This window comes from Coptis chinensis, chromosome 5 (assembly GCF_015680905.1).
Source record: "Coptis chinensis isolate HL-2020 chromosome 5, ASM1568090v1, whole genome shotgun sequence".
Lineage (NCBI taxonomy): Eukaryota > Viridiplantae > Streptophyta > Magnoliopsida > Ranunculales > Ranunculaceae > Coptis > Coptis chinensis.
The window spans coordinates 78,698,428-78,721,903 of record NC_141460.1 but is presented as its reverse complement, the minus strand read 5'-3'; the positions used below and the strand labels follow the sequence as shown (position 1 = coordinate 78,721,903).

Genomic DNA, 23,476 nt, shown 5'->3' with positions numbered 1-23,476 from the left:
CTCCGTCAAACTTTACCTTCAGAGTTTTATTCTCTTGGGTTTACAAAATTAGAAGTGATACTGGCCTTTCCCCACTTTTTCAATTGAGTCAGATAAGGAGGACAAAAAAGCCCCGTTTAAAACACATACAAATGGATTGCACATATAACCCAATTCAATTCAGTAAAGCCCTTCTAGAAAATAATACAAATGGTTTGGCTATCAAAAATGTTGTGAAAATACTAGATGACATGGTACAGTAGTTGAGCAACTTCTAGCCCAAAAATAACTTCAATACAATTATATACCAGATTGGCTGATTGGCTGATTGGCTGATCAACACTTTGTGAATATGCATTGCTTCCTAATGAATATTATTTACAGATGATGAAATCCGAGATACATTTCATAATTCAAAAGAAGGCACACTGTCAACAGGAGCTGAAATAGCTCTATACATAATCCTTTCTAGGATACCCCTGTATGGATCTTGCTCTCTCTTTTCTTTCAAATAAGACATTATGTTTTCTATATCAGATTTGATCTCTGAGTATAATGCATTTGCACTCTCCCTGTCCTTTACCAGCTCTTTCTTTCCCTTTGTTTCAATCGGTTTTCCAAATAAATAATAAAACCGACCAGGTATCTTGGGTATAACACCCGGTAGGAAAAGATCCTGGTTGGCAACCTCCCCATGTGCATCACCCCTATAAGAAGAGCACATTTGAAATTTAACTACGAAAGCGATATTGGGGCCTTTTCATCCTGAGCAAAAGAACTGGGAAGAAGCAAGACAAAATAAGGGAGTGAGATTACCTTAATCTTATGGCATCTTGATTTATTTCTTTTATCCAGTCTCTAATGAATGGAATGCTCATTTGATCGTTGTAGTCAAGAACCAACTGCACCACACCCAATATGACAAAGATGTTAAGCACAATATCTAAAAGAACCTAACTGACAAACAACTACAAATGATGTCCAGTAGTAATTCATTCCTCCGTGCCAATAAAATAAACGGGTTGGGTGAAAAGTTTCATGTGTATGAATTTGGAAAAGGGTGAGTAACATAATTAGGCAGATTCAGTGGTCAACAATGCTTCTCAATGCCCTGTGCACTGACCTTAATGATGCCTATTTTCCACCCTGCTACAAATAATAATTATATAACACTGGATAGAAAATATCTTCATATCATCTAATAAAGAAGGCAATGGAGTGAAATTTGTTGGTTGTACCGGACTACCGGTGTGGGACAGAAACGAGTGCTTAAAAAATGTATTTGACATAGTTTAGCTCAAATATCAGTAACTTGCTCCCTTCATAGTTAAATATTGGCAGGCTACTTATTTTATACTGAACGCCGCAGAGAGAGTAACCTACTCGTAGAATAGACACGATCATCATGTACACATATTCCAAATATCAACCAAAAAATTAAAAATATTTAAGAAAGTGATTTGATGCAGATGTGGCTAAGACGTACTTGTAGAATATCATCTTCTCCGACAACTCCAAATGGTACAATTGTGGCCTGAAATCGAGCTGCCATTCTCACAAACTCAGGCTGCTCTGGCCAAAACAACGTATATTCTTCTCCCTAGAAATCAATAAAGCAACTTGAGTAAAGAGTAAATAAATAAGTGCACCAGTACATTGTATTTATCGGTCGGATTAGGATTCCTTGTTGATGGACTTGGGGATTTATATATGAGAAGGCACTGCCCAAAAATATGACACGGAAACTTCTTCCCAATGTTATATTACACTCAAACAGGAAAACATGTTGGACATTTAGTTTGTCATCAATCTCTATAGACATGTCATTGCATGTGTGTGCAAAAAATTAATCACTTTGAGACTCTTTGCTTATGAAATCAGTTACACATAGGCGATGAATTCTAACCAAGACAGAGTTGTTATGGCTCACATTCGCAAAGTGTAGGAGAAAATGGAACATAAAATGGAGCTGAATTGAAGTATGCAGATGCAGCTGGCTCAATTGTAAAGTTTGTAGGAGTTGCTACCATAGACCTAGATCCAATACTCGCCAGTACCAGAGGAGGAGGATGTTTTTCTTTATTGTTACCTAGTACGGATTGATATCCATGAGTTCACAATGAAGCTTTTTAAACTTCCTCTTCATTACCTATTTTGCTCTTACATTCTTTTACTATTTTGCTCTTACATTCTTTTATTTTGATAAAATTACCTTATAGAACAAGAAAAAAAATTAACAAAAAAAAATTAGAGATGCTAAAATCAAACAACAAAACAACCAACAAGGATCTAATGGGATGATCTAGCTACATGCATCAAGTGTAGTTTTATTAATCAGAAAAGAGCTAGAGGAAGACCAAAGAGTGGATGAGGTGTGGGTGGCGATAGCAGATTTGGAGAAACTTGAGAGTTGAGTCATTAGAAGCTATGGAAATAAAGGGAATCAAATGGAATAATTCAGATAAAGGAGGAGCTAGTGATATACCAACCCAGTGATCAATAGCCACGGCCAAGCTGTACATGGAAAATGAGGAAAACAAGTATTGCTTCTTTATAATTTATTAACAACATTGGATAAAGCATACATATTTTGTCCATGTTATCTTCTCGGCAATCAATATCATCATCCAGTGAATTGGTGGATGAGCATTTTAAAAGCAAACAAAAAATAAATAAATAACTTTGGAAAGAAGAAGAATTAAGTTCAAAGAAAAATAGAAGAGCTTAGCACCTTACGATGAAGAGCCTCACGTGCACCACCGGGATAAAGAAGACTGAACGAGTTAGACGACAACAATCTATACAAGTTACTCGGTGTGACAGGTACAGAGCCAAATTGTCTCACTTTATCAATCCAGAAGGTATCATTCTGTGGATATCGAGTGTCTAAGGAAAACAACATAGGATGAGCCATACCACGAACCACAACTTTCTTCTCCCTCAAGAATTCTTCAAGAAGAGGAACAACTTCTAGTCCCATTAGCGTATGATAGCCGACTAACAAAACAGGACCTTCATTTGGAACCCCTGCAAGACCCCTAACTATCTTCCCATCATCCAAAGTTGAAAGCATCACAGGGCTAGTAGCAAGGCTTAATCTGCGTTACTCTAATTTGAGAACATGTATCTAGTTTCAAAATTTTGTACAAGCATGTTAACTGGAAAACCCAACTCACCCGATACTCTGTTCATGTATTCTGAACTCTGTCAAAGAAGGTGGAACATAATCTGAGATGTAATCATGATGCCTAGAACGACGGAATTTAAGAGTACCTTTCAGAACAGACAACAAATGCATACCATCTTCCTGCACCATACAATAGTCATTTGTGTCATATATGTTCCTTATCTTATATGTACCAGAACAACAGTTCAACAAAGCCATGATATGAGACAGGACATATGAAGTAGCTATCAAAAGGTTTGGAGGTTAAGTTGCATCTAAAACAGAAAATAGTTTAATAGTTTACCAATAGAAGGGTATGACCATTTTCCTTGAAGGAACGAACTTTGCAATCCTGTAACGACTTTAAAAGTCGTTGAGCTTCAGCTCCACTAGGTAACATATTATCCTTGCCACTAAAAAACCATGACACCGTCAATACAATTTACAAGAATCAAAATAATTTACTAATAAACAGCGTGCATAATGAAGAAACAGTCTTCACGGGTGCCTTGAATATTGACCAAAAATTATTCTGCAAACACACGTCAGAGGAAAACATCTGAGTATAATTCTTGCATTATAAAGCAAAAAAAATTTGTATTTGTGTATGTGCAGTGGGTTGAGGGCGGGGATAGGTATTCAGACAGCTTTTTCTGGAATTGAAAACAGCCTGGCCCAGAGAAATTCTAGATTAAGATCACATCATGACTATCTTGACACGGTTATGTGCAAATATATACGCCAAATGATCGGAAACTGGTGGTCCTTGAGCCAGTACAGTTGTTGAGCAAGACAAACTCGAAACTTACACTTTTGATGAAAGGGTTGACAAGCTCTCCCTTGTAACCACCCTGCAAATTAAGAACACCACACACACACACACACACACACACACACACACAACAAACAAAAAAACCCTTTCCCCATTCATTAACCAACACCAAACTTTGGCCAATGGCCTACAACTATACTTGGCTTGGAAAATTTAGACACAATTCTACAGATTACTATTTATACACAAAATTTGAAAACTAAAACATTCATGTCAACAGAAAATAACAAAATCCTGGAATTAACTAACTTTTTTATAACTGGGAATCTGGGATACCAGGAACATCTTATTTTTGCAAACGCCACCTCTCTCTCTCAATTCGAAAACTAAAACATTCATGTCAACAGAAAATAACAAAATCCTGGAATTTACTAACTTTTTTATAACTGGGAATCTGGGATACAGGAACATCTTATTTTTGCAAACGCCATCTCTCTCTCTCTCTCCAGTGAAACAAATGGATCAAACAGGGGCCAGCACAAGCCCAACCATGAGAAAGGTAAGCATGCACATAGAAACTAATAGAATGCCTTTGTCGAACCTTGAAACAAGCACTAATATGAAATCTAATAAAAAGTGAAAGGTATATCCTATGTATGCTTCTGCCTGTAGAATCCTGAAATAAGCATGAAATCCTAGATTGCTTTTTTTTTTTTTTTAAAAAAAAAAAAAACCATCAGAAGATCATATAGAGATGTACTCCCAATAAACAAATAGAGCAAGTAAAAAAAAATAAAGATATTAATCTATTAGATTCATCAGTATAAACACCTGGCAAGCACTAGCACCTCAGCTTTGACAGCATGCAGGCGGGAATTAGTATAAGCAGCACCTGATTTAAGCATCTTTAGTTTCCATAGAAGAGTCTCCTTAGGAATAATATCAGACAATCCCTGCAGGAGAAAGATATAGACTGTACATAAATCAATAGAACTCATACTTCAAAATTCAAAGAGTTCCAAAATATCTAGAGCAATCTAACAAAAGCATTAAAAACAACAGCTTTATCTCCTTCCAAATCTTATATGCGGGATAAAAAAACAGCTCGTTTCTCCTAACAGCTTAAGTCAAAGTATGCCTTACTGAAAGGACTGGTAATAAAGCAGCTAGGTTTTTGGACAACTGTTCCAGTGTAGATGCTGGAGGAAGCCCTTTGTCAATATTGACCATTGCCATCCTAATTGGATCCCCTGAAGTAATGAAAGAAAATAATTACAAGTGAAATTTAAACAAACTATAGGTCTACTCTGAATATTCTATGTAAAATATAATTGAATATTTCCAAGAAAAGTGTCATGTACCCATAATGAAGCTAAGCAAATAAGGGATTGTCTCATGAAGTTCATCCGGTAAAATCTCCAATATAGGAAATAATGGCTGCAGTTGTGACTTGCCAACCGATGTAGCTAAGTGAAGGAAAGTACATCATTGTACAACGTCAAAAATTGAATACTGATTTTCAGAGATGGAAGACAAAATAAACAGTTGGACTACGTATTTTCTTACTGACCTGGATTTACTAGTATCAGTACTAGATCAATAGAAGGATTACGAGCAGCAACAGCAAGTGCTAGACATCCGCCAAATGAATCACCAAGTAGATAAATTGGTTTATCTGGATCTAATGTATGCTCAAGCCTCACGGATTTTTCAACAATGTTAACCAGTTCTACACACAAGAAAATTACACGTAACATTGGAGATTCAACAAATGAGTAGCAATTGTGAACTGAACCACAAAAGGATTGGAATCATATTAAAAAGAATTACACAAAATGATGAACATCAGATCATTTCTTTTGTTATCTTTTTAATCCTTTTCATTTATCTTTATTTGTTTGTAATCAGTCAAAGCAGTTTTTAAATATTCATCTTTTTAAAAATTACTAACATTTAAAGTTCCCAATTACATACTCTCATGAGTAAGGTATTTCCTTATATTCAAGGAACATTTTACTATTTCTTTTGTCAGAAGCACAATAGAACTCTACCGTACTCATATGCACACCTATATAAGCATACAAGCCAGCAAAAAGTTTACCAAAGCTGCCAAAAACAATAATGACTTCTTATCATAAATATCTGACTAATTAAAACATATAACTGGTGAAATACTCATATGGCAGGAAAGCTTTTTCAGGTTTACAAAAACAACTTTCTCTCTTTTCGTTTGATGAACACCGCCTATTCCCATTTTCCATTTGTGATTTCACCGAGTAAATCTTACACAGCAGCTTATCCAAACAGGATAGTAAAAGTATCATTTATTGTTGACTATGTTAGCAATCTTGAAGCTAACTTTTTTTATATTTAATTGATTGAAAGGATAAAAGTGATATCCACATCCGAGAATCAAAAGACAACACTTCAAACAACTGCTTCAAATCACTTCAATGGAGGTGATGTATCTTGTTGGCGGAAGCTTCAACAATGGCTGAACATCAATAAGATTTAATAAAACAAACACATAAATCTAGGGTTTAAACCTTCAAACATGAAGAACAATTCACAAAGAATTAATAATCAATAATAACCAACCTAACAATGAAGGCCTAGATGCCTTTATATAAAAAAACAACTACTAAACCTAATTGGAAACCAAATAGGAAACTATCTAATTCCTATTCCTAATTGAATTAGGAAACCAAAAAAAATAGAAACTACTAATTAATTAATAATCCATGCTCATGCATCATACTCCCCCGTTTGAAAGAAACTCGTCCTCGAGTTTGGAGTTATAAAAATTCATCAACACACAAAAGCTCTTCACCCTCCCGTGGTTCAAAGGAAGTCGACCTTGAATTTTGCCCAAGTAATGACTCGCAAAAAGAACCGAGTACCATGCATTCTTTCCCCAATTCACTGAATGAACAGGCTTTGTTGCCTGGCTGAGTGTTAATGCCTCATCTCTGCCGGGTATTCTTGGTTGACCAATACAATAACCAGAAAAGTGATATTTAGAGTAAACAAAAATACCAGGATAAAAAAACTTCCAATTCTTCTTTCTTAATATTTTTCGCTGCCCCCGGTGAAAGTTGCACCATTGTAGAATCCAATAGGGGTTTCTCCTCTTCAATTGATATAGTTGTTGACGAGAAAGGAATAGATGATGTTTTACAGCAGTATCATATGCTGAAAGTTGGTTGGATTTGTCCTCACTTACCAAGATACTATTCTGAACCACATGAGCTGCCTGGGATTTTGTATCATCTTCAGTTGGTGTAGAAGTAGAATCTTTTGAAGCATTCCTTGGATCATTCGGTTGGTGGTCGCGGTGTGTTTGTGCATCATTGGGATCAATGGCAGCACAAACTTGTCGTTCACGAGAGCTTATAGAGGCTGCTCGAAACAAAAGGTGTTGGCGCTGCCGCTCGCTTTCATAATTAGACAATGGAGGATGTTCCCATGCAGGATCACTATATCGGTGTTTCCTTGTTTAAGATAATTTGCCTTGTTGGTCAGGAAGAGAAGGTTTGTGGGTTCGCCTAACTAACAAAAGTGATTTTTTCCATGGTGGTGGTAGTGACAATTTTTAAGAGGGGAAACACCATCCCTCTTTGTGTGGTCGAATCATACATCGATTCGTGGGAGGAAAATTCGCATCCCTTCTCTAACTTGAATTTTCGTCGCAAACTAACAACCGGTGAAGGAGGTTCATACCTTCTTGAAGGAGTAAAACTCTTGCGGCGGCTGCAATCCATATCGTAAGTTCTCCCATAATTATGATCGGCATAGTACTTCGACCCATGGAAATTTCGATGATCGGACGGCGGCGGTGACTCTCTTCTACTTCTCCTACGATACTCCATGACAATTAACTAAGAAAATTGAAGAAAGTTTTTATTTTTTCGCAATGAATAGTGTTCGGTAAACAGTAATCCGTGATGAACAGTGTTCCAGTGAACAATATTCGTGAACAGTGTTTCCTTAAAAAAATTCCCAAAAATCGATTGGCTCTTGATACCAAATTTGATGCATCTTGTTGGCGGAAGCTTCAACAATAGATGAACATCAATAAGATTTAATAAAACAAACACCTAAATCTAGGGTTTAAATCTTCAAACATGAAAAACAATTCACAAAAAATTAATAATCAATAATAACCAACCTAACAATGAAGGCCTAGATGCCTTTATATAAGAAAACAACTACCTAATTGGAAACCAAATAAGAAACCATCTAATTCCTATTCCTAATTGAATTAGGAAACCAAACAAAATAGAAACTACTAATTAATTAATAATCCATGCTCATGCATCAGGAGGTCTTACAGAAGCATAATTTTCTACTGTCCAATTTTAGTACCTTACACTTGAGGTTTCCTACAACGAATAAAGTGAATAAAGTATGCAGATGTGGTTAAAGTTTTCTCCAATTGTTTAGAAAGTTGTGTCATCATTTCTGTTGCCTCAACATCTAAAAGTAATGATGATACGGAAAACATACATTAACACCTAGAGAATCATATTTAAGAGAAAATCGGATGGACAAGACCTTCAAATGGTGTGCGATCATAAACAGGGATGTGCAAGCACCTAACTTCAAAAACCCTACAGATAAAAACATTTCAATTAAAATTTAATGTAGTAGTAAATTCTAACTTAAAAGCATACAAATTATAAATCTACATCTCTTATATGCCAAAAATTTACGCAAGCACACAAGCATTTTGAGAGGCAATACATTGCAATGATATGTAGGTGATCCAAGGTATATAACACACATTAAAAATTAAAGCAATTAGTAAGAGCATGGTAACACTAGAATATCAATATGAATCTTTATTGTAGTTTAAGCAAGGGTGTTTTCCTTCTGATTATTCATAACAAACACTTTACAAACAGAAATCAACACAAGTGCAAATAAGTAACTACACATGCAGAAACAATATTACCATGCATGTGTGGCAAATCACTTCATGGACTACAACTAAAATAGAACATTTATTCAACAATAACTATTTGACCTAAGTGCTTGAAAATGCCTTGACATCCAACTAAAGTAGCATGCATATAGTAGAAGGTCCTTTTAGGCTTTTGTTACTCTTTGAACCATTGAAGTGGCAGTCTTTTAACCCAAAAAAAATGAAAATAAAAACTGATATATGTATATATTTTTTCCCCTTTAAAACTCCTTTTGGGTAATTAAAAAAAAATCCTTTCAAAACTCTAAAACTAAGTGATCCATATCATGAATTGTTCTCGTGTCTGTAGATTAAAGCGTGTTATTAAGTTTTGTACTTGTAAATATCTCAATTCAACAAAATAGCTTAGAAGCTCCATCCAACTCAAAGCATAAAAAATAACAACAATAATAAAAATATAAGAGTCATGTTGACAAGTACAATGTATATGTATATTTGTACGATTTCTTTCACCTGCTCAAATGAAAAACTAGCACATACCTCCCAAGTGTTTTATGATGCAAACATAGTCCCAATCCAAGCCCATCTATTCCTGCGCAACTCAATCAGCATAACAATCATCACTTCACCATACACATAACAAACTAATCACACAAACCTCATTTAATACAAACGTAATTACCAGGCAAAAACAGAAGAACAGGTGAGCCCTTTACCGGTTTCCCACACTCTACGGGGCTAAACCACCGCGGTGGGCCGCCATCATAACTAATAAACTCTTTAGATGCTTCTAGATAATCTTTAACAGTAACAGTCCCATAACCATCATCCCACAACGCTTCCAACTCATTTCCCACTTTTTTTCTCTTCTTCTTAACAAAGCCCAACTCTTTATTTATTCTCTGTTTCAATTCAACAAAAGGAGTAGACCCATTACTCCCAATAGAATTCTTTGCAGAATCAGAAGACAAAGCAGTCAAATTTTCACTAGAAGAAGATGCCCGACATCTAAAATGATATCTAGAGAAGGAAAACGAGTTCACAGTTGAAATCATTAGCACCCAAGTCTTCAAAACTTTTCAAGAACTGGGTTTTGAGTATGAAGCTAGAAGCAAGTTGATAGACAGTTATTTAAGAAGATGTTGTGTTTGGTTAATGTGGGAAAGTGTTTAAAAGAAAGTGACTTAAGAGCGTACTTAGTTTTTGTTTTTTTTGTGAATCATTGTTTTCAGTTTGCTGTTGCTTTTGTTTGGTCGACAATTTTGTTGGGTGCATGAAAAGCGCCGAAAACACATTCTACAAACGGCTAGTTTTGAACTTTTGGTACTGTTGAATGTTTGAACACTCTATAGGTAAAAATACACACAATAATTGCAAGTAATATAATTGCATTTGTTAAGAATTTAGAAGCTCGAGGTGTGTACTGATCAACACTCTTGGATGTCAACCATTGTGAACATGCATTGCTACCTAATAAATATTTACAGTTGATATTAAAGCTGAGATACATTTCATAATTCAAAAGAAGGAACAGTATCAACAGGAGCTGAAATAGGATACCCCTGTATGGATCTTTCTAGGATACCCCTGTATGGATCTTGCTCTCTCTTTTCTTTCAAATAAGACATTATATTTTCTATATCGGACTTGATCTCTGAGTATAATGCATTTGCACTCTCCCTATCCTTTACCAGCTCTTTCTTTCCCTTTGTTTCAATCGGTTTTCCAAATAAATAATAAAACCGACCAGGGATCTTGGGTATAACACCTGGTAGGAAAAATTCCTGGTTGCCAACCTCTCCATTCGCATCACCCCTATAAGAAGAGCACATTTGAAATTTAACTATGAAAGCGATATTGGGGCCTTTTCATCCTGAGCAAAAGAACTAGGAAGAAGCAAGACAAAATAAGGGAGTGAGGTTACCTTAATCTTATGGCATCTTGATTTATTTCTTTTATCCAGTCTCTAATGAATGGAATGCTCATTTGATCGTTGTAGTCAAGAACCAACTGCGCCACAACCAATATGACAAAGATGTTAAGCACAATATCTAAAAGAACATAACTGACAAACAACTATACATGCTGCCCAGTAGTAATTCATTCCTCCGTGCCAATAAAATAAACGGGTTGGGTGAAAAGTTTTATGTGTATGAATTTGGAAAAGGGTGAGTAGCATAATTAGGCAGATTCAGTGGTCAACAATGCTTCTCAATGCCCTGTGCACTGCCCTTAATTATGCCTATTTTCGATCCTGCTGGAAATAAATAGTTAGATAGCACTGGATAGAAAATATCTTCATATCATCTAATAAAGAAGGCAATGGAGTGAAATTCATTGGTTGTACCGGACTACTGGTGTGGGACAGAAACGAGTACTTCAAAATGTATTTGACATAGTTTAGCTCAAATATCAGTAACTTGCTCCCTTCATAGTTAGATATTGGCAGGCTACTTATTTTCTACTGAACGCCACAGAGAGGGTAAACCTACTCGTAGAATAGACACGATCATCATGTACACATATTCCAAACATCAACCAAAAAATTAAAAATGTTTAAGAAAGTAGTTTGATGCAGATGTGGCTAAGACGTACTTGTACAATATCATCTTCTCCGACAACTCCAAATGGTACAATTGTAGTCTGAAATCGAGCTGCCATTCTCACAAACTCAGGCTGCTCTGGCCAAAACAACGTATATTCTTCTCCCTGGAAATCAATAAAGCAACTTCAGTTGAGAGTAAATAATGAGTGCACCAGTGCATAGTATTTATCAGTCGGATTGGGATTCCTTGTTGATGGACTTGGGGATATATATATATATGAGAAAGCACTGCCCATTATTAAGACGAGGAAGCTTCCTCCCAATGTTAAACTACACTCAAACAGGAAAACATGTTTGACATTTAGTTTGTCATCAACCTCTATAGACATGTTATTGCATGCGTTTGCACAAAATTAATTACTTTGAGACTCTTTGCTTAAGAAATCAATTACACATAAGCGATTAATTCTAACCAAGACAGACAGCTGTTATGGTTCTCATGGAGTGTAGGAGAAAATGGAAACAGAATAACCAGCAATGAGTAAGTACGGCAAACATAAGTGAGTTTGGGAAGTATGAGTCTCGTTTTCTCAATTCACATATTTTTGCAATACGCACCATAGTAGCAGGGTTTTAAGTTGTAATGCAAGACGAGGATTTTAGAGAAGATTTAAGTGCTAGAAGAGGTGCATCTTCGGTTACAGCGTAAGGAAACTATGTAAAAGCCCATAATTCCCAATCAAGATTGGAATTCCAAATGATGACCTTTTATAGCTTTGTCATTTGGAGTAATGCAGATAAAGGAGGAGCTGGTGATATACCAACCCAGTGATTAAAAACCACAGCCAAGCAGTACATGGAAAACAAGAAAACAAATTATTGCTTCTTTTTAATTTATCAACAACAGTGAATAAAGCACAAATACTTTGTCCATGGTATCGTCTCAGCAATCGGTATCATCATCCAGTGAATAGGTGGAGAGCATTTTAAAAGAAAACTAAAAATAAATAAAGAACTTTGGAAAGAAGAAGAATTCAACTCAAAAGTAAATTAGAAGAGCATAGCACCTTATGATGAAGAGCCTCGCGTGCACCACCGGGATAAAGAAGACTGAATGAGTTAGATGACAACAATCTATACAAGTTACTCGGTGTGGCAGGTACCGAGCCAAATTGTCTCACTTTATCAACCCAGAAATTATCATTCTGTGGATATTTAGTGTCTAAGGAAAAGAATACAGGATGAGCCATACCACGAATCATAACTTTCTTCTTTCTCAAGAATTCTTCAAGAAGCGGAATCAGTTCTAGCCCCATTAGCATGTGATAGCCAACTAACAGAACAGGACCTTCATTTGGAACCCCTGCAAGACCCCTAACTATCTTTCCATCATCCAAAGTTGAAAGCATCACAGGGCTAGTAGCAAGGCTTAATCTGCAATTACTCCGATTTGAGAACAGGTATCTAGTTTCAATATTTTGTACAAGCATTTTAACTGGAAAACCCCACTCACCCGATACTTTGTTCATGTATTCTGAACTCTGTTGAAGAAGGCGGAACATAATCTGAGATGTAATCATGATGCCTAGAACGACGGAATTTAAGAGTACCCTTCAGAACAGACAACAAATGCATACCATCTTCCTGCATCATTCGATAATCATTTGTGTCATATATGTTCCTTCTTTTATAAGTACCAGAACAACACTTCAAGTCTTCAACAAAGCCATGATATGAGAGAGGACATTTGAAGTAGCTATCAATAGGTTTTGGGGTCATGTTGCATATAAAGATAAAATAGTTTAATAGTTTACCAATAGAAGGGTATGGCCATTGTCCTTGAAGTAGCGAACTTTGCAATCATGTAACGACTTAAAAAGCCGTTGAGCTTCAGCTCCACTAGGTAACATATTATCCTTGCCACTAAAAACCAATTTCACCATCATCACAATTTCCAAGAATGATACTAATAATCGTGCACACCGAAGAAACAATCTTCACGGGACTTGAATTTTGACCAAAAAATCATGGGTAAATACATGTCAGAGGAAAATATTTGTGTCGGTAAGGTGTAATTCTTGCATGCAATGACTCTTGGAGCATAAAGCAAAAAAGATTATTATTTGTGTATGTGCAGTGAGTTGAGGGGTTGATAGGTATTCAGACAGTTTTTTCTGAAATTAAAAATTTCCTGGCCCGAGAAAACTCAAGTCTCAAGATAAAGATCACATCATGACTATCTGATGCAGTTATGTGCAAAAATATAAACGCCAAAGGATCGGGAAATGGTGGTTTTTGAGTGTGACAAACTCGATACTTACACTTTTGATGAAGGGCCTGACAAATTGGGAAAAAAAAAAAAAAAGATTAGATGCAGCACATTGTAGACATGATCATGTTATAGACATTTTGTGTGATGCATTTTGGAGGGCTAGAGTACAAGTGAAGAAAGAAGTTCCTGTTAACTTTCTCACTGATCCGAATGAGGGCAGATCGACACTTTGGCCTGCGGATGTCTTAATTTACACTTGGTCTGAGGAAAAACATACATATGTTGATGTAACTGGAGTCTCTCCATTGGTAGGGTTGGGGAATGGTGACTTTGAGGTGGGAAAAGCAGCTAAGAGAGCAGCGACAGGAAAGATGGAGAAACATGAGGAAGCTTGCAGGGCTAACCAGCATTGTTTTATTCCGTTTAGTTTTGACACTTTCGGTTTTTTGGAACAACAATCTATTGAGCTCCTCAAGCGACTTCAGAAAGTTATAGACAGTAAAGTTATGACAACTGGTTCTAACGAGTTTGTTTTTAGAAGGATAGGATTTGCTATTCATAAAAGACTTGCTGCGCAGCTTGTTGCACGCTTGTCCTAATTATTTGTAAAATTCATTATCAACATCAATAAAATTTCCACTTAAAAAAAAAAAAAAAAAACAAACAAACAAACAAAATCCTAAAGCCAACACAAGCCCAACCATGAGAAAAGTATGCATACACAGAAACTAATAGAACTCCTTTGTCGAACCTTGAAACAAACATTGACATGAAATTCATTTAAAAGAGAAAGGTATGCTTCTGCCTGTAGAATCCTGAAATAAGCATGGAATCCTATATTGGTTCTTACGTACTCATTTGAAATGCAACAGATATTAACCAACAAAACCAGAAGACACCATGTGTTATCGCCATCAGAATGTCAAATAGAGATGTACTCCCAACAAACAAATAGAGTATGCAAAAAATAATAATAAATATATTATTAGTCTATTGGATTCGGAAGTATAAACACCTTGCAAGCACTAGCACCTCAGCTTTGACAGCATGCAGGCGAGAATTAGCATAAGAAGCACCTGATTTAAGCATCTTTAGTTTCCATAGAAGAGTCTCCTTGGGAATAATATCAGACAATCCCTGCAGGAGAAAGATACAGATTGTAAATAAATCAATACTTCAAAATTGAAAGAGTTTCAAAATATCTAGAGCAATCTAACAAAAAAGCATTAAAAACGAGAGCTTTATCTCCTTCCAAATCTTATATGGGATAAAAAAAATCAGCTCATTTGTCCTGACAACTTAAGTCAAAGTATGCCTTACTGAAAGGACTGGTAATAAAGCAGCTAGGTTTCCAGACAACTGCTCCAGCGTTGATGCTGGAGGAAGTCCTTTGTCAATATTGACCATTGCCATCCTAATTGGATCTCCTGAAGTAATGAAAGAAGGTAATTACAGGTGAACTATAAACAAGCTATAGGTCTACTCTGAATATTCCATTAAATATAATTGAAGATTGCAAAGAAAAGTGTCATGTACCCATAATGAAGTTAAGCAAATAAGGGAGTGTCGCATGAAGTTCATCCGGAAAAATCTCCAATATAGGAAACAATGGCTGCAGTTGTGACTTGCCAACCGATGTAGCTAAGTGAAAGGAAAGTACATCATTGTTCAACGTCAAAAACTGAATACTGATTTTCAGAGATGGATAACAAAATAAACAGTTGAACTACGTAATTTCTTTCTGACCTGGATTTACTAGTATCAGTACTAGATCAATAGAAGGAATACGAGCAGCAACAGCAAGTGCTAGACATCCGCCAAATGAATCACCAAGTAGATAAATTGGTTTATCTGGATCTAATGAATGCTCAAGCCTCACAGATTTTTCAACAATGTTAACCAGTTCTACACACAAGAAAATCACACATAATGTTGAAGATTTAACAAACAAGTAGTAATTGAGAACTGAACAAGAAAAGGATTGGAATCATATTAACAAGAATTACACAAAATGATAAACATCAGATCATTTCTCTTGTTATCTTTGTTTTGTCCTTTTCAAGTTATCGTTATTTGTTTGCAATCAGTGAAAACAGTTTTAAAATATGCATCTTTTTAAGGATAACTAACATTTAGAGTTCCCAATTACATACTCTCGTGAGTCAGGTATCTCCTTATATTCAAGGAATAATTTCCTATTTCTTTTGTCAGAAGCACAATAGAACTCCGCTGTAACATATGCTATATAAACATACAAGCTAGCAAAAGGTTCACTAAGGCTGCCAAAACCAACAATGACTTCTGATCATAAATATTTGACTAATTAAAACATATAACTGGTGAAATCCTCATGCAGGAAAGCTTATTTCAGGTTTACAAAAACAACTTTCTCTCTTTTCTTGATTAACTCACATGCCTAATCCCATTTTCCATTTGTGATATCATCGAGTAAATCTTACACAGCAGTTTATCCAAATAGGATAGTAAAAGTGAAGCTAATGTTTGCCATGTCGATAATATTTGCCATGTTGAAGCTAATGTTTTCTTTTATCTTTAATTGATTGAAAGGATAAAAGTGCCCACATCTGAGAATCAAAAGACAACACTACAAACAACTGCTTCAAATCACTTCAATGGCTGTCTTACTTCAGAAGCAGGATTTTCTACCATCCAATTATAGTACCTCACACTTGAGGCTTCCTACAGCAAATAAAGTGAATAAAGTACGCATATTCAATTAAAGTTTTCTCCAATTGTTTAGAAACTTAAGTCATCATTTATGTTGCCTCAACATCTGAAAATAATCAGGATGCGGAAAGCGTACTTTAGCACATAGAGTATCATACTTAAGAGAAAATCAGATGGACAAGACCTTCAAATGGTGTGCGATCATAAACAGGGGTGTGCAAGCACCTAACTTCAAAAACCCTACAGATAAAAACATCTTAATTAAAATTTGATGTAGTAGTAAATTCTAACTTAAAAGTATACGAATTATAAACCTACAACTCTTATCTGCAAAAGATTTATGCAAGCAGCACACAAGCATATGGAGAGGCTATTTGTCGCAATGAACTGTGGGTGATCCCAGCTATATAACACACATGAAAAATTAATTAACTCTACTTCTAGCTACGAGTGTAAGAGCTTGTTAACACTTCAATATCACTATGACTCTTTATTGTAGTTTAAGCAAGGGTGCTTTCCTTCTGCTTTTTTATAACGAACAAATCACAAACATAAATCAACATAAATGGTAAAAAACAACTACACATACTTGTATATATATATATGTATCTCGATTCAACAAAATAACTTAGAAACTCCATTCAACTCAAAGCACCAAAAATAACAACAATAATAAAAATATAGGAGAACTACCACATATAACAAGTACAATGTATACTTATACGATTTCTTTCACCTGCTCAAACGAAAACTACCACATACCTCCCAAGTGCTTTATGATGCAAACATAGCCCCAATCCAAGCCCATCTATTCCTGCACAATTCAATCAGCAAAACAATCATCACTTCACCATACACATAACAAACTAACCACACAAACCTCATTTCATGACACTTAAGACCTCAATACAAACATAATTACCAGGCAAAAACAGCAGAACAGGTGAGCCCTTTACCGGTTTCCCACACTCAACGGGGCTAAACCACCGCGGTGGGCCGCCATCATAATGAATAAACTCTTTAGATGCTTCTAGATAATCTTTAACAGTAACAGTCCCATAACCATCATCCCACAACACTTCCAACTCATTTCCCACTTTTTTTATCTTCTTCTTAACAAAACCCAACTCTTTATTTACTCTCTGTTTCAATTCAACAAAAGGAGTAGACCCATTAGTCCCAATAGAACTCTTTTCAGAATCCGAAGGTAAAGCAGTCAAATGTTCACTAGAAGAAGATGCCCGACATCTAAAGTGAAATCTAGAAAAGGAAAACGAGTTCACAGTTGAAATCATTAGCACCCAAGTCTTCAAAACTTTTCAAGAACTGGGCTTTGACTTTTGAGTATGAAGCTAGAACAAAGTTCAAAGTTGATAGACAGTTAAATAACAGAAAAACAGAAAACTTTATTTAATGTGGAAAAGTGTTTAAAAACAAAGTACACAAAGGACTGATTTAGTAAACAAACAGTACTTAGTTTTTGTGAATATTCTGCTTTTCTTCCTTAATATTAAATATTAATATTAATTAATATATATATATATATATTAGTGGAGATCACATCCCAAAAAATTTGAACATGTCTAATGTCTAACCCTAACAAAAGTTGAGTTTAAGTTAGAAATGTATCTGAAAGTCTATAATTTAAACACTTTTGAGTTGATTTGTTTTAGAAAAATAAATTTGCACAAATTCATTGAGATATAAATGAGTAATTTGTCTCCCAAGTTATCCCATATTAAGATGAAATGGATTTCTCTTAAAACAGTACGTAAATTGAGAAAAACTTTTTCGAAATGGTACACTGGTTCGAAACAGTGCATCATACCAAAAAAGTGTGACCTTTCGAAATAGACACTGGTTCGAAACAATGTTTTATGTCGAAATAGTGTGTCCTTTCGAAATATGTAACTTTTTAAAAGAGTTGCTTATTTTTTTTTTCAAGAGTCACTGTGTTGTTTCGAAGAGGCACCACTCACCTATAAATAGTGGATGAATTTGGAGAAAAACACACCAGATCACACAGAGTTCTGATCTTTCTCTTCTCCCCCTGTTTTTAGTCAAATACTATGTTGCCCCCTGTTTTTAGTTAAATACTATGTTGTGTTCGCTGATTCTATAGAATTGAAGTGCTAGCTTTCTATAGAAGGAAATCATGTTCTATCTTGGGAGACAGTTTCTCATAAACCTTCAAGCACCGTGAGGGGGAAAATCTATCTTAAGGACATAGTGATCATCACTACGCTCGGATTTAATCATTGGTAAATTAAGTTCATTCGTTGAACTAAAATGTTTCTTTGTTTGTTGAAATTAAATGTTTGTTCATGATATATTTGTTATATCAATTTGATTTCTTGTTTACTTAACAATAAGTATATTTTTGGAATAAGTTTCCTACAAACGTAACTTAAGACAGATTTCCTTTCTGGTTTATATTTATTGTTAAGTTCAAATACACTAACAATTTTAAAGTGGATTTCGTTCACGCTTTATTGGTAGCATTAGCGAAAAAGATTGTAATGGCGGCAGAAAATTTTCTCACCGTAGATACTGGATTTGCGACATGTTGAAGTAACACGGAAAGGTATTGGTCCAAAAATCAAGTATGTTTTAATTGGGACCGTGTGCAATTTTCCTGGATATCAATTACTTTAATTCTTTTGGAAACAACTAATTAGTTAAGTGTCAAAAGTGAGAAAGGCACTGTTTCAATGTTTTTATACATGTCCAATAGACAAAACTATTTGCTTGGTTACTTACAGTTTTTATTACTAATAATAGCCTTTCAGTTTTGATTGGTTATGGCTTGGGCCTGGTTAGTAAGAGGACACATGTTCGGAAAAGAGACGTGAAACCACCGTTTCACTAACATTATATTTGCAGGCACTTAGCCAACATGTACAGATGCAAGTTTATGTGAGTTATATATGTCCGTCCGGCCGGCCTGTATGTAAGGTGTGTCTTTGTGGCAACATAATTAAAGAGAAACACCTGGTGAAGGGTGGTTAAAACTGTTTGTCCAAGCCAAGAGACAAGTGGCGGGTTTGGATGTGCAACTGATCGAGACTTGGGTTGACATCTGCTTAGAGCATTTGCAATGCAGGTGATAGAGAGGGGGTAGTGATAATTATCACCTACTTGGGTCCAAAAAGCGAATGCGAGGGTGATAATGAAGGTGATAATTTTCCCGGTTCAAAACGAGGTGAAACCAACCACCGAAGTTTATCATCGACTTGTTAACCGGACGGGATGTTGGATTCCGTCCGGATTACAAAACTCACCACCGTGGCGAATCCAACATCCCGTCCGAGTCCTAACGGCTACCAACGGTCAAAAAGTCGAACGGTCAAAAAGCGGTCAAAATAAAAACTTTGGTATATATACAACATTTGTTTCATTTCAACTCACACTTCCAACAATCATATATCATATTTCTTCTTCTTTAAAATCAGTTCTTAAAAACCAAATATCAAATGGCATCAACTCAAGCATCTCAAGCAAGTGGTAGCACTCAAGCAAAAAGCGAGAGCTCACTTTAGCATGTCCGATGATCAAGCTCTATGTCTTGCTTGGATAAAAATTAGTGAAGACTCTATTGTTGGTGCTTTCCAAAATGCAAAAGGATTTTGGAATCGTGTAACAAACGAGTTCAATCAAGCACGCGATGGGTCGGATAGGTCTCGATTCAATTAGCGGAAGGTGGAAATATATTTCAAAAATGATGAACAAATTTGTTGCAATTGTGAATCTCGGTGGAGGCTCGACATGCAAGTGGTACAACAATACAAAGCCGGGTAATTACAACGTTGTCAATTTGGAATTTATTGATTATCTTAGTCTTAGTCTAATTATTTCCGTCTTCGTCTAATTATCTTAGTGTATTTATTATTTCCATTTTAGTCTTAGTCTAATTATTATCTTAGTCTACTTATTATTGCAGTTTAATTATCTTAGTCCTAGTGATTATTTTAGTCTAATTACCACCATTTTTTTTTTTTTTAGTTGTCGAGGCAAGGATGGCATACCAACTACAAGAAAAATCGGCTTTTTCACTTGATCATTGTTACGTTATACTCAAGGATAATCCAAAGTGGAGTAACGTTTTTGAGGCAAGGTCAAGCCGCCCCACAAAAGGAAAAGGTCGCAAAAATGATGGTGAAGATTCAACTTCTAATTCACCAAGTGTTGGTGGAGTTGAATTGGAGGGTTCTCAAGAAATAGAGCGTCCAAAAGAAATGGAGCGTCCTCTTGGATCGAAGAAAGCCAAGTCCAAAAGGAACCAAGAAAAATCATTTGGTATGTTGGAGGGTTACTTTACACGTTTAGAGGATACATTTGCACAGGGATGCAAATGAAACACAAAAATGCTTAGAACTTAGGGAAAGGGAACTTGCATATGGTCAAAGAACCGTGATGGCAAGAGAAGAAAAAAAATCGGATTCAAGCAGAAAAAATCAGGTTCAATTGGAAAAAAAAATCGGCTTCAAAAAGATGCAATATGAAGCTAAGATTTTAGCGACCGATACAAGTGTCCTCCATCCCGATACCGCTTTTATAATCGAGCAACAACAAGCTGAAATCGTGTTTTGAATGGGGAAGGGCTAGAGGTGGTTCTAGCTCTAACTAAGCTTATGTATTTTAATTATCTAGTATTTTATTTTAATTAAAGCACTATGTATTTTAATTAATGCACTATGTATTTTAATTTCACTGTCTTTTTAATTAATGCACTATGTATTTTAATTTCATTGTATTTTTAATTAATGAACTATGTATTTTTATCTAACTGTTTTTTTAATTAATGCACTATGTATGTTCTCATCCAATATAATTATTTTCATAGAAATACAATTACCAATCAAATTAAAATACATTGTAATATAGTTCATTAAAATACAACCAAATACGTTGGAACTACATAGGAAATACATTAGGAAATACATTAGGAAATACATAGGAAATACGTTGGAACTTAATAGTTCACGTTAGGAAATACATAGGAAATACATAGGAAATACGTTGGAACTTAATAGTTCACGTTAGGAAATACATAGGAAATACATTTTCATTTCCATTTTAATTTTAAGCCTCCTTCTCCCTCATCCGGATCCGACCAATTTGGATCATAAATTGGTACGGATCTTTTTTTCTTCAATGCCGGTCAATTAAAAACATGTTCAACTAAGTCCTTTTGAAGATTAGTATGTGTAACTTCATTTCGATCTTATTTCTTGCTTCAATCATCGATAGACAAAATGAAAACCATCATCTTCCTCCGAAGAGCGGTATTGTTTCTTTCCTCGACCTTTCCAATTCCAAACTCCACTTTCACGTTCATTCTCAACAATCATATTATGCATTATAATGCATGCCTTCATTATATCTCCAAGAACAACAACACTATGACAACGCCGCGAAGCCTTAACAATATGACATCGTGCACCGCAAAACTCCAAACGCGTCCTTTCAACATCCTTTCTTGCGGCTTCTTGGCGTTGAGTAAAGATCTTTTCATGCTTATTTCTTGGATAACGAATGGCTTGAACAAATGTGCCCCATTTTGGGTAAATACCATCGACAAGATAATATCCCATATCATAGTCATTACCATTCACATTAAATGCAACAGCCGGGAGCCTCACCTTGCTCTAATGATTCAAAAACATGAGAACGATGAAGCCGCGTTAATGTCATTATCACGAACCTGGTAGGCGAAGAAGCAATGCCGGATCCAACAATGTTTGTGCGCAACGGCTTCAAGTATCAAAGTTGGTTCCTTCTTGTACCCTACATGTGTTCCGGCCCATCCACTTGGGCAATTCTTCCACACCCGGTGCATACAATCGATTGATCCAAGCATTCCCGGAAAACCCCTTGCTGCATTTTCAGCTAATATCCTAGCGATTAATGCGCCTCACTTGAGTGGTCGCCTCAAGTACTCTTCCTCAAACGCCGTGATAATTGCCTTGCACCAACGCTTCATAGATACATTTGCCGTGGAATCTCCAATTTGTAAATACTCATCCGTTGAATCGGAAGAACAACCCGGTTGCTAATTGTGCAACCGCAGCTAGTCCCTTTTGTAACCCGAAATTGCTTGCCGAATCCAATCCATCCACCTTGTCTTTAAAGTAATCGTCGAATGATGCAACAGTATGCAACATATACATAAAAAGCTCTCTTGTCATCCTGTACCTTCGTCTAAACTTATGAGGAGGCCACCTACAAGGTGTTGTGAAGTAATCCCTCATTATCTTTTGTTTACTGAAATCACCACCATCTCTAAACGTGTACTCTGCGCCTGCCGCAGATCCACCGCGTTTATGCAGATCCACATCTTCAATTTCAATGGCTGCTTGAGTCATTAATGCCCCAAAGATGGGATAATAACTCGCAACCTCCTCCTCCTCCTTCATCATCATATCATTATGCTCATCTCTTACTCTTTCCATGTAGTCATCTTCTTGGAAGTACCCGGAAATCGACCGTGAAACCGAGGAGGCGAACTATTACTACTAGATCCTCCCCATAACCTTTGGTTATATGTAATTCTTTCTTCTCTAGACATTTTTCCTATTTTTAGCTTGGTTGTGGGGAAGAAGATGGCTATGTTGTTTGTTTGATATAAAAGATAGAAGAGTAAAAGCGAAATATGAAAGGTAAGGTCACATATGATAAGGTCACATGTGATACTTTGATTTTGGTCCACTTACCAATTGACAACACATTTTATTAGATTTTTGTTCACTCTCCAAGTGACAACACATTGTATCCAAATGTCTATCCATGTACCCTCAATAATTCCAAATGGGCCACCATCCCCATCCATAATTGCATTGTTTGGAATAGTAAAATGTGCAGTGAGGAGGGTTTAAAAACCAGACGGGATGTTACATTCGTCTCGGTCTAAAAACCGTACCGGGATGTTACATTCCGTCTCGGTCTAAAAACCGCACGGGATGTTACATTCCGTCTCGGTATCCCCATACACTATTCCTGTCAGAACCTATCAGAACCAAACCACCTGCAAAATGAGTGATATTCCAAACTAAAAATTTGCTGTTTCAACAATGACAGGAAATGAGTGAAACAAATGTGAAACGAAATAAAGCGAATGTTCCATTTTGGAA

The 23,476-nt window shown here is 36.0% G+C and overlaps 2 protein-coding genes across 5 annotated transcripts; both read right to left on the bottom strand.

The window, feature by feature from the left end:
* Window positions 1-136: 136 nt before the first annotated feature.
* On the bottom strand, window positions 137-10,025 carry LOC147499091 (phytyl ester synthase 1, chloroplastic-like). Of its 3 annotated transcripts, XM_086560908.1 has the most exons (13): window positions 9,524-10,022; window positions 9,382-9,433; window positions 8,472-8,527; window positions 5,488-5,646; window positions 5,279-5,383; window positions 5,061-5,167; window positions 4,749-4,870; window positions 3,450-3,558; window positions 3,156-3,286; window positions 2,711-3,077; window positions 1,466-1,579; window positions 796-881; window positions 137-686 (listed from the first exon to the last, which is right to left on the bottom strand). In XM_086560908.1, exons 1-13 carry the CDS (start codon window positions 9,894-9,896, stop codon window positions 386-388), a joined length of 2,082 nt encoding a protein of 693 aa, XP_086417034.1. In that variant the 5' UTR covers window positions 9,897-10,022; the 3' UTR covers window positions 137-385. The 3 variants fall into 3 exon arrangements, with proteins under 3 accessions (XP_086417034.1, XP_086417036.1, XP_086417035.1); XM_086560910.1 differs by lacking the exon at window positions 1,466-1,579 and having other exon boundaries at window positions 9,524-10,025; XM_086560909.1 differs by lacking the exon at window positions 5,279-5,383 and having other exon boundaries at window positions 9,524-10,023.
* Window positions 10,026-10,212: 187 nt separating this feature from the next.
* LOC147499090 (phytyl ester synthase 1, chloroplastic-like) lies at window positions 10,213-17,817 on the bottom strand. 2 transcript variants are annotated; one of them, XM_086560906.1, is made up of 13 exons: window positions 17,269-17,817; window positions 17,109-17,160; window positions 16,531-16,586; window positions 15,405-15,563; window positions 15,195-15,299; window positions 14,979-15,085; window positions 14,674-14,795; window positions 13,201-13,309; window positions 12,900-13,030; window positions 12,454-12,820; window positions 11,437-11,550; window positions 10,766-10,851; window positions 10,213-10,656 (listed from the first exon to the last, which is right to left on the bottom strand). In XM_086560906.1, the coding sequence occupies exons 1-13, from the start codon at window positions 17,639-17,641 to the stop codon at window positions 10,353-10,355; spliced, it is 2,085 nt and encodes a 694-aa protein (XP_086417032.1). In that variant the 5' UTR covers window positions 17,642-17,817; the 3' UTR covers window positions 10,213-10,352. The 2 variants fall into 2 exon arrangements, with proteins under 2 accessions (XP_086417032.1, XP_086417033.1); XM_086560907.1 differs by lacking the exon at window positions 16,531-16,586 and having other exon boundaries at window positions 17,269-17,408.
* Window positions 17,818-23,476: the final 5,659 nt, after the last annotated feature.

Coding starts and splice junctions, on each gene's coding strand:
- LOC147499091 (XM_086560908.1), bottom strand. CDS start 9,896: ATGATTTCAACTGTGAACTCGTTTTCCTTCTCTAGATATCATTTTAGA. Junction 8,528..9,381: donor CATCATAAAACACTTGGGAG/GTATGTGCTAGT, acceptor TTTTATCTGTAG/GGTTTTTGAAGTTAGGTGCT. Junction 4,871..5,060: donor CTTTATTACCAGTCCTTTCA/GTAAGGCATACT, acceptor TTTCTCCTGCAG/GGATTGTCTGATATTATTCC.
- LOC147499090 (XM_086560906.1), bottom strand. CDS start 17,641: ATGATTTCAACTGTGAACTCGTTTTCCTTTTCTAGATTTCACTTTAGA. Junction 17,161..17,268: donor TGTTCTGCTGTTTTTGCCTG/GTAATTATGTTT, acceptor TGAATTGTGCAG/GAATAGATGGGCTTGGATTG. Junction 10,852..11,436: donor GAGAAGATGATATTGTACAA/GTACGTCTTAGC, acceptor GTTGTGGCGCAG/TTGGTTCTTGACTACAACGA.